The 10,004-nt window shown below is 60.8% G+C and overlaps 2 protein-coding genes across 2 annotated transcripts in view; both read left to right on the top strand.

Moving 5' to 3' along the window:
• Positions 1 to 628: 628 nt before the first annotated feature.
• On the top strand, positions 629 to 5,126 carry TRIM17 (tripartite motif containing 17). Its single transcript, XM_012641719.1, has 6 exons — positions 629 to 1,054; positions 1,643 to 1,738; positions 2,473 to 2,703; positions 3,954 to 3,976; positions 4,060 to 4,160; positions 4,573 to 5,126. Exons 1-6 carry the CDS (start codon positions 629 to 631, stop codon positions 5,124 to 5,126), a joined length of 1,431 nt encoding a protein of 476 aa, XP_012497173.1.
• Positions 5,127 to 6,397: 1,271 nt separating this feature from the next.
• The window catches only part of TRIM11 (tripartite motif containing 11), a 9,897-nt gene continuing 6,290 nt past the window's right edge, over positions 6,398 to 10,004 (top strand). Inside the window, exon 1 of the mRNA XM_012641718.1 lies at positions 6,398 to 6,896. Within this exon, the coding sequence (XP_012497172.1) occupies positions 6,489 to 6,896 (408 nt within the window). The 5' untranslated portion in view covers positions 6,398 to 6,488. The remainder of the gene's footprint in view (positions 6,897 to 10,004) is intronic.

Raw genomic sequence — 10,004 nt, 5'->3', positions numbered from 1 at the left:
TGTGCACGTGTGTGCGGTGCGTGCACGGACGTTTGTCTTTTTGGCACTGCACCTCCCTCCCTAATGGAAGAGAGCATTTTTCCTCTGACAATCCCTTTTTCCTTTGGTGTATGGAGATTTTGTTAAGTAATTATTCAGGCACTAGTTAGAAGGCTCTTCATTCAAGCTTCCTGCCCTGGGGGTGTTGCCCTAGGGGAGAATCTCTGATCCCAGCCCGCCAGCAGGTAGAGAGGGTCGGAGACTCCAAGGGCAGGGGGCTTCTCCTGAACTGACCTGGCAGGCTTTTCCCGAAAGGCGGGCAAGGACTTAGACCGCAAAGGTGGCCTGCGGGTGAGGACTCGAGTGGATGTCCAGTGGGGTGACTGGGATGCTCTGCAAAGACCCAGCTGGGAAGCCAGAGACAGGACAGGGTGGGCTCCAGACTCACCGGAGAGCAGTGGCCAGGGAGGGTCTTTGCAGTTTCCAGCGAGGCTTTTGTGTCTCCTCGATGACAGCTACGACCCCGTCACTGGAGCCCTGTCCCTATCTGGAAAGGGAAGCCTTAGAGGGGGTGTGCACACTACGGGGTCACGGCTCACGCGGAGTCCCTCGCCGAGGACAGCCTGGCCTGGTTGTCTCCCCAGCAGCCATGGACGCCGTGGAACTTGCCAGGAAGCTGAAGGAGGAGGCCACGTGCTCCATCTGCCTGGACTACTTCACCGACCCCGTGATGACCTCCTGCGGACACAACTTCTGCCGCCAGTGCATCCAGATGAGCTGGGAGAAGGCCAAGGGCAAGAAGGGGCGGCGGAGGAAGGGCAGCTTCTCCTGCCCCGAGTGCAGGGAGGCGTCCCCCCACAGGAACCTGCGGCCCAACCGGCTGCTGACCAAGGTGGCCGAGATGGCGCGGCAGCACCCCGGCCTGCAGAGGCGGGACCTGTGCCCGCTGCACCAGGAGCCCCTCAAGCTCTTCTGTGAGGAGGACCAGAGCCCCATCTGTGTGGTCTGCAGGGAGGCCAGGGAGCACCGCCTGCACCGGGCACTGCCCCTGGACGAGGCCGCGCAGGAGTACAAGGTGGGCCACGTCGGGGCGGGCGGGGGCGTCCAGGAGGACAACGTGAGCCTGGACTTTATGGCTTAGGGTAGGCAATATTACCCCTCCCTTCTTAGGGTGTTTTGGCTGGCCTTGGGAATCACACTGATTTAAGACAAATGAACAGGAAAAGGGCACCTGAACTTAACATAAGTTTTAAGTGAGCTAAAGAGCTAAAGGAGCATGTCAGAGTCGTGCACTTGTATAGCAAGTCACTAATTGTGTGGGGAGCGGGGAGATGCACAGATTTCTCCAGGTTTGACTTCCTGCCTTTGGTGATGAAAACATTACTTTTCTCCCGGTCTTGGGAGGGCGTCGTCTTCCACATGTTGGGGTTTTCTCCTCCTCCTGCTTTTAGGCAGAAAAAGGCGAAAGTTGGAGCAATTCTTGCACTTGTTCTTTTCTTTAATTGCTTTTAGCTCAAAATGATCTGGAGTGGTGTGTTTTGGTCCCCCGCCCCTCCTTAGGAAGGTCTGTGTGTGGACGCAGCTTCAGCGAGCACAGTCCAGACTCTGGGTGGGAAGTGGGGGCACGGCTGACCCCACAGCCGGATGTTTTTGCATCCCACAGTTGAAGTTGGAGAAGGACATGGAACACCTTCGGGAGGAGATGTTCAAGACAGGCAAGCTGCAGGCCAAGGAGGAGCAGGCCTTAGATGAGTGGCAGGTGGGTGCCGGGGGCTGTTGGGGTCCAGGAGTTTCAGACCAGCCTGGGCAACATAGCAAGACCCTGTCTCTACAAGAAATAGGAAAATTAACCAGGTGTGGTGCCTCGCACCTGTAGTCCCAGCTACTCCCGAGGCTGAGGCGGGAGGATCGCTTGAGCCCAGGAGTTGGAGGTTGCTGTGAGCTGTGATGACAGCACAGCACTCCAGCCTGGGCGATAGAGCGAGACCCTGTCTCAAGAAAGAAAATAGAGAGGAAAAGAAAATGGAAGGAAGGAATGAAAAAGACAAAAAGAAAGAAAGAAAAAGGGGCTCAGCTGAGCTGAGCAGACGTGGGCTTTATAGGCATGACAGGGCTGAAGAAGGCGGAAACAGACCAAAAAGTGGATTGTGTTTCTGAGCGACTTTCCTTGCAGGGTTAAAACAGAGGGGACTTTCTTATTGTACCTGCTCAGATAAACCGAAGCCCTCTGATTGGTTGCTGGGAACCTCGTGGTTTTTTTTTGGGTTTGTTTGCTTGCGAAGGATGTTCAGATGTATGGAAGTTGCCTTTGTGGCTGAGAGGGTTGTTACACCGCGGTGACAGGATGTTGCAGCCCTCAGCCCTCAACTAAAGCTCCCAGCCCTGGCTGGAGCTGCTGGTCTTCTCTGGGTCACCAGGCACCTGGGGGAGACATGCGGGTGTCTCTGGCACTGAGCCACCCACCGGCTCACAACATCGGGGTGCCCCCCCCAGAACAAGGTGAGGAGGCGGAGAGAGCGCATCGTGCTGGAGTTCGAGAAGGTGGGCCTCTGCCTGCTGGAGGAAGAGCGCAGGCTGCTCCAGGCCCTGAAGGAGGAGGAGGAGGAGACGGCCAGCAGGCTTCGGGAGAGCAGGGCCTTGCTGGCCCAGCAGAGCCACTCCCTGGAGAGGCTGCTGCTGCAGCTGGAGGACCTGAGCCAGCGCGAGCCCCTCCAGATGCTGCAGGTGTGCCAGGCGGGCTCGGGGGCGCCAGCAGCCCCGGGGGGAGTGCAGGGCCTTTGGGGTCGGGCAGCGGCTGCTCACCTCCGTACACCTGTTTAAGTTGCCTGTACACACAGGAGGACATGAGCGCGGGGACCAAATGCAGCCCCACCGGGAAGGGCCACCGAAACAAAGTCCCACAGACATGGGTAACCACTATATGGGATGCCCGCAGTTCTGCCTGACACCCTGTGGGTTGTCCTGGATAGATTTGCCAGTTGCCCTAACTTTGGGTAATGGTTTGTCTTCATTATAAAGCAGCTTGGACCAGACACGGTGGCTCCCACCTATAATCCCAGCACTTTGGGAGGCCGAGGTGGGAATATTGCTTGAGGCCAAGGGTTTGAGACCAACCTGGGCATCATAGCAAGACCCTGTCTCTACAAAAATGTTTTTAAAAGTAGCCAGGTGTGGTGGCATGTGCCTGAAGCCCCAGCTACTTGGGAGGCTGAGGTGGGAGGATCACTTGAGCCCAGGACCTCAGGGCTGCAGTGAGCTATGGTGACACCACTGCTCTCTAGCCTGGGTGACACAGTGAGACCCTGTCTCTTAAACAAAAAACACCTTATTCACAACACACTGAGTTGGCCTAAGCCCCAAGCGGCTGGTGGGTAGTTACTCTTGTGAGTAGGGCCTAAGCGTGTCACCGTGTGAGAGTCCCGTGCCAAGACTTAGGGTCGTGCTGCAGAAACCAGAGAAACGGCCACTGGAAACCAGAAATCCCTGGTAACTTCCCAGGCCAGAGCTGTTCACGTGGCATCCGGGAACTCTGCAGGCTCCTAAGGAGGCCCCAGAAAATGCCCAGGCAGCTGGGTCTGTCCCCCTGTCCCCGCACTGCACCCAAGTGCAACTGCAGCCCCGCCCCCTTCTCCACATCCTGAGTGGGCCCCGCGCCCCGCTGAGCTGGGAGGCGAAAGCTGGGGTCGACTGTCCACTCGCCTTGAAGGGCGGAAGTGCCTCAGCCCCCGACCGCTCCTCCCCGTCCGCGCTGACCAGCTGGGCGCGGGCGTCTGCCCTGGGCCGAGAGGAGGGTCTTGGTGGGCGTGGCAGAGAAGGTCGGGAGCGCCCCGGCGAGGATGGTGCCCGATTGCGGGGATGAGGACGAGGCAGCATTGGCAACCTTGAGGGGCGGGCCAGGGTGGCGCGGAGTCGGGGGAGCCTAGAGCTTGGCCCCTTCCCTGCCCACCCACCTTCCCTCCCTCTCTCTTTTGCAGGATATCAAGGACCCGCTGGGCAGGTGTGTGGTCACCCAAGGTGGAGGCGGGTGAGGGAGGGCCTGTGTCGGCCAGAGGGACAGTGGGATTGTGTCCACTGGGTGAGGAGCAGCTTCAGCACGCAGTACCCAGAGGTGGTCCCCCCGGCTGCGCTCAGGACCGTGTGCAGGGTGCCCGGACAGATAGGCGTGCTCAAAAGTTTCCAAGGTAAGTGGGGGCCCAGGGCCGGGAACCCTGACCCTGGATTCTCTCGGTAAAGCCCCACCCACCCCTGGACACACAGGGTTGGGGGAAGAGCCACCAACGTGGGGCCTCAGAGGGCACTGCCTGATCCTGGCCATGCACTCCGGTGGCTCCATTCACTGCATGAAGCTGGCTGAGCCCACATGGCCCCGTGGTCCCGGCCATTTCCTTATCAACACCAGTGTCCACACAGTTGGGGTGCAGGACCGTAAGGAAACCCCAGACACATGGCTGCACTCAGTGGAGGGGGAGTTTGGGGACCATTTGGCCACGAGCCACCCTCTGCCCCACCCCGCCCCACCGCTAGGGCTCTGTCCCTGTCACGGGGGCCCTGAACGGCACCCCGTGTCTCCCCACCGCCCGGCGCCATCTGCAGAGGATGTGGTGCTGGACCCCACCTCGGCGTACCCCTACCTCCTCCTGTATGAGAGCCGCCAGAGGCGCTACCTCAGCTCCCCGCCCGAAGGCGCCGAGTTCTGCAACGAGGACAGATTTGTGGCCTACCCCTGTGTCGTGGGCCAGAAGACCTTCTCCTCGGGGAGGCACTACTGGGAGGTGGGCATGAACCTCACCGGGGACGCACTGTGGGCCCTGGGCGTGTGCAGGGACAATGTGAGCCGGAAAGACAGGGTCCCCAAGTGCCCTGAGAATGGGTTCTGGGTGGTGCAGCTGTCCAAGGGAACGAAGTACTTGTGCACTACGATGGCCGCCCCCACTCCGGTGACACTGACAGAGCCGCCCAGCCACATGGGCATCTTCCTGGACTTCGAGGCCGGGGAGGTCTCCTTCTACAGTGTGAATGACGGGTCCCACCTGCACACCTACTCCCAGGCCGCCTTCCCGGGCCCCCTGCAGCCCTTCTTCTGCCTGGGGGCTCCCAAATCTGGCCAGATGGTCATCTCCACGGTGACCGTGTGGGTGAAGGGGTAGATACGGGGGCGGAGACGCTGGCATTGCGGAAGGCGAGGCCCTTCTCACTGCTGGCCACCTGCTGGGCTTGAGAGCCACTGGCTGTGCGGGCCGGTTTCTCAAGGTCCAAGTATGGTCCTGATTACAGCCCTCAGACACGGAGAGGCTGTACTCACAGCAACTGTCCAAATCCCAAATACAGACCTGCATACCAGGCACGGTGTGGTCCAGTCTTCTTCAGCTACGCCTCCGTCCCCTCCCACACTTTGGAATGTCACTAACTCTGTGGTGACCAGCTTCCCAAGAGGTTGGGTCTTTTTTTCTATATTTAAAAAATTTTTTGTAGAGACAAGTTCTCACTTTGTTGCTCAGGCTGGTCCCAAACTCCTGGCCTCAAGCCATCCTCCTGCCTCGGCCTCCCAAAGTGCTGGGATTACAGGGGTGAGCACTGCGCTTGGGGAGGTTCAGGTTACTGTGGAAAGGACGGTCCCAGGTGTCCTACAGAAATTCTAGCATCCTCTCCGCTGGCTACTGGTTCCTTCGCAGGGGAAATGGGAAGGGCTGAGCCCCAGAGCTGCCCACCCCGCCCCCTTCGACCCCTAAAGCCCCACACACGCAGCGGCAAAATCCAAAAGAGGTGAGGATCATTTGGGGCCTCCGTTCACCTTCCTACCGCGCCCTTCCGTGCTCTAGCGAAGCCGCCACCCTCCCCTGCAGGGTCAGGCACATTGACGGCCCCATCATAGTCCCTGGCGCCCCAGAATTCGTACCCCGAGAAGACCAGGGTCTCTGGAGCAAATGCGCCTGCAGGCTGAGAGTCTGGGCCTCACGGAGAGCGGGTCCTGGCGGGGAGCCCCCGTCCCGTGCCCCGCACTCCAATCGCTGTGAGCCCCGCCTGCCTGGGAGCGTGTGCGGGGGCCCAGGCCGTGCGAGGACACCCGCCCTGGGGCGCGCGGGCAGAGGGGTGAGGACGTCCCGGGGGGTGGTGAGGGGCGCCGCCGCCCCAGGTTGCGGGTTCCCCGAGTCCTCGCAGTCGCTGCAGCGCGCCCACCCTCTCCTGAGTCCCTCCCCGCGCCTCCCCCTACTCCGGCCCGGCAGAGGCCCGGCCGCGCCGCCCGGAGCCATCGGCGCGCAGACGGCGGCGGGACGCCGGGTCGCCGGGTGAATACTCTCCAGTTCTGTCGCGTCCTCGGGCCGCGTGACAGGTCGCAGCCAATCGGAGGCAAAAGCGGGTTGATCCAAAAAAAAAAAAGTCACTTCCTGCTTCCGCCTGGGCGCCTCTTCCTGCCGGCGTTCCGGAGCCCCGCACCCCCGCGCCCCGCGCGCTCCCCGCAGCCTCGGTGGCGGCCCTCGGACCCGCAGCCAGCTCCGCCTCCCCGCGCCATGGCCGCCCCCGACCTGTCCACCAACCTCCAGGAGGAGGCCACCTGCGCCATCTGCCTCGACTACTTCACCGACCCGGTGATGACCGACTGCGGCCACAACTTCTGCCGCGAGTGCATCCGGCGCTGCTGGGGCCAGCCCGAGGGCCCGTACGCCTGCCCCGAGTGCCGCGAGCTGTCCCCGCAGAGGAACCTGCGGCCCAACCGCCCGCTCGCCAAGATGGCCGAGATGGCGCGGCGCCTGCACCCGCCGTCGCCCGTCCCGCAGGGCGTGTGCGCCGCGCACCGCGAGCCGCTGGCCGCCTTCTGCGGCGACGAGCTGCGCCTGCTGTGCGCCGCCTGCGAGCGCTCGGGGGAGCACTGGGGGCACCGCGTGCGCCCGCTGCAGGACGCGGCCGACGACCTCAAGGTGCGCCCGGGCGCGGCGGAAGGGGGTCCGGGTAGGGCCAGTCTCGGGCCGGGAGGGGAGCTCGGGGTGCAGCCTGTCCCGGGCCTGCGGGGGAGAGGCGCGCAGGGTTGCTGGGGGCTCAGGACACAGCCTGTCCCTTGTCGAGTCCGGGTCCGGGGGCTGTGAGGGGGTTGCCTACCACAGGTGAAGGCGAAGAGGTGGGGGTGCAAGGCCGTCTGGGGTGGGGACCGGGCAGGTGTGGCCGTCCAGTGGCCAGGAAGGAGCCAGGATCATCACAGGACCGTGGGACAGGACCTCAGAGGTGGCTGGCCCTAGAGGGGCTCCTGGTGGGGACTCTGTCAGAGCCAGGGAGGGATGTGGGCAGGACCAGACCTGCAGGGAAGCCAGTACTTAAGTCCTGGGCTGGTCCCAGGCTGGGAGGGACAGAGTCATTGCCTCCCTGACCCACCTCCAGGGCTGCGCAGATTTCTGGGTGGGGTATTGGGGGCTACTTCTGCCGTCTGACACAGCAGGGTTTAACGCATCTTCAGTCCCCTTGTCTTCCTGCTTAAAGTCCCCAAGAACCCCATGCTGAGGAACCTCAGGGCGCCTGACCCACCTTCTTGCCGTCCACTTTCCTCGCTGACCTGCTGCAGGTCTGCCCTTGAGTAGACGGCAGCATCTTCCCGGCTTTTTCCACGGCTGTTTGTGTGTTGCAGCGTGGTCAGTTGTGTGTGTCAGCGAAGAAGTGTATCGGATCACAGTTTAGCTGATGATCAGTACTCGGTACTTAGAATCAGTACTCAGTCTGTCCCTATCGTACTACAGACTCTGGGACACCAGCATACGTTGGAACACGCCCTCGCTTTTGCATTTTAGTAGGAAGGAGGTTTAGAGCCACATCAGTGGGCTAGTCCAGACACAGATGCCTGCGGTTTTTCTTCTCACTTTGTCCGTGCAAGAACATCCACACCTCAGGCACATCAGCCCAGCAGGTGTATACGCCTGACACCAATCACCCCATTGATGCAGAAAGTGCCCAGTAGCTCTCCAGAGCCAACCTGATAAAGTCTCATGGGCTAGCACTTAATCCTTTCTATTGCAAAGGAAGGAAAAAGACTTTCTCTACCCTGTTAGGTTCAGCTGCTGGGGGCTGCAAATTAAACTGACAAAAGACAGATTAACGGGGGGAAGAAAGCATACAATTTTATTAATATTTTTAATTTAACATGAACCAGAGCTTCACAGGAAAGAAGAGAAAAAACTCAAACAAAGCCCTCAGACTCTGCGGCTCATATACGTGCCATTTTAACAAAGGTCCGTAAATTGTGGAGAAGTGACTATTCGTAGGAAAGGGAGTTTGGGCTACGAAGGCCAATAAACTGTGGGAACGTAACCAGGAAATGTATGAGGGGAACTAAGAGGAGTTAAGGGTTATTTTAGTAAGGTCTGTTCAGGTAGATTCATCTCTCTTGATTAGAGTACTCTTCCCCCTCCGGGTAGAGGACGGGCACCTTTTTAGTGGGGCATTAATGCCCTGCTTTTAGGCAGATAACGGGAGGACGACACTCTTCTGTTTTGCTCAGAATTACCCCAATGCTAAAATGGCATGTGCCGGGGTGGCATACCCTGCCCACCTTCACTGCGTTAGGGCCTGCTTAAGGTTAACGTTGGGGATGCCCCAGCAAACTGCTGTACCCGCCCCCAGGGAGTCTGGAAAGCTCAGTTCTGACCAGTCAGGGATGAACCAGACCCAGGCTGGGTTACCCCCAGGTGGTGAACAGGGAAGTCCCAGGGAGGCCCAGTAAAAGGAAAAGAGAAGACAGCCCTCAGTTCCCCCTAGGTCATGTGTCAGGTGGCACCAGGGACAGGGAGCAGCCGTGGGGGGCAGGGGTTGCCGGAGGAGGGGAAGGGAGAGTGTAGGGAAGGACCGGGCCTGCTCCGGGGCCCTCGGCGCCCGACTGCACCTAGGGTAGGAAGCCGTCCGTCGTGCCCCTGCAGGTACAGCGCATGGAACGGAAACTCAAGCTGTGCTTTGTGGCCCAGCGTGGCCTGTGAAGTGCTGTTTGTCAGCTTCAGTGTTGAAAATCGGAAACGTAGCAGGGAGAACACGGCACTGGGGGGAAAGTTGAGAGGTTCTGGGCCAAGGGTGTTTCGGGTGGGGTTACAGGGGCCAGGCTTGAGTTTTCCAGAGGAGGCCTGGGGACAGGGACCCTGGTCTGGGGCTCTTGCTGTAGCCCACAAGAGAGCTGAGCCCGGGCAGGGGCATGGAGGGAGCTAGACACAGCCTCCGTGCCCGGCTGTGCCAGCCAATCTGCCTCCGTCTCAAGGCCAGGTGCTGAGCCCCGTGGACACCCTGGAGCCGGCAGCTGGGTTGACGGACTGGCCCTGCCCCCTGGGCGGACTGGGAGCTCCCAGCGCCTCGGTTCGTCTAGAACGTGGATGGTTCATCTGGTAGCCGAGCCTGCGGGTGGCCGGAGAAGCTGCGAGGTGTGGCCAGCAGGCCGTGGGTCTGATGCGCGTGTCGTGTCGGGTCGACCCTCGTAGGAGAAGAATGCAGGCACACGCTAGGGCGTCAGCTGGTCGGCAGGGTCCTCGCCACTTTCCTGGTACCCACGACGCGAGAAACAGTCGCGGTGCGAATTCGGGACTGAGAAGGCAGAGTGCGACTGTGCCCATCTCAGGGCTCAGTGCCGTGGAGTTGAAACTGGAAACACGCGGGACGCGCGGGGCGGAGGAGAGACAGGTGAAGGAAGGTGTCTTTGCCGTGACAAAGGACCGCAGCCCGGGCTTCTCGCAGACCGCAGAAGCTCGCCGCTCACAGCTCCGGGGGCTGGAAGTCCAGGGTCGCGGCGCGGCAGAGTCCGTCACGTCCTGGCTCGGAGGCGGTGCCTTCTTGCTGTGCCCTCACGTGGCAGAAGGGGCAAGGGTCTCTCTGGGGTCCCTTTTGTGAGGCTGGTTATCTTGTTTGTGGCTGTTCCACCCTCATGACCCAGTCACCTCCCAAAGGGCCCACCTCCTCACACTGTCACCTGGGGGGTTGGGATTTCAGCCTGTGGGGTTCGGGGACACAGACATCCGGGTCATAGCGCTGGGCTCGGGCCAGGAGACAGGAGAGCTCCTTCAGCC

Source organism: Propithecus coquereli, unplaced genomic scaffold (assembly GCF_000956105.1).
Source record: "Propithecus coquereli isolate 6110/MARCELLA unplaced genomic scaffold, Pcoq_1.0 Scaffold168, whole genome shotgun sequence".
NCBI lineage: Eukaryota > Metazoa > Chordata > Mammalia > Primates > Indriidae > Propithecus > Propithecus coquereli.
Note: the sequence above shows the minus strand (reverse complement) of the source record. Positions and strands in the feature narration are given on the sequence as shown.

Bases quoted from the DNA above. Each gene is read 5' to 3' on its own strand.
- TRIM17 (XM_012641719.1), top strand. From the start codon at position 629: ATGGACGCCGTGGAACTTGCCAGGAAGCTGAAGGAGGAGGCCACGTGC. The intron at 1,055-1,642 runs GTGGGCCACGTC...TGCATCCCACAG, and splicing joins AGGCCGCGCAGGAGTACAAG to TTGAAGTTGGAGAAGGACAT. The intron at 2,704-3,953 runs GTGTGCCAGGCG...TCTCTTTTGCAG, and splicing joins AGCCCCTCCAGATGCTGCAG to GATATCAAGGACCCGCTGGG.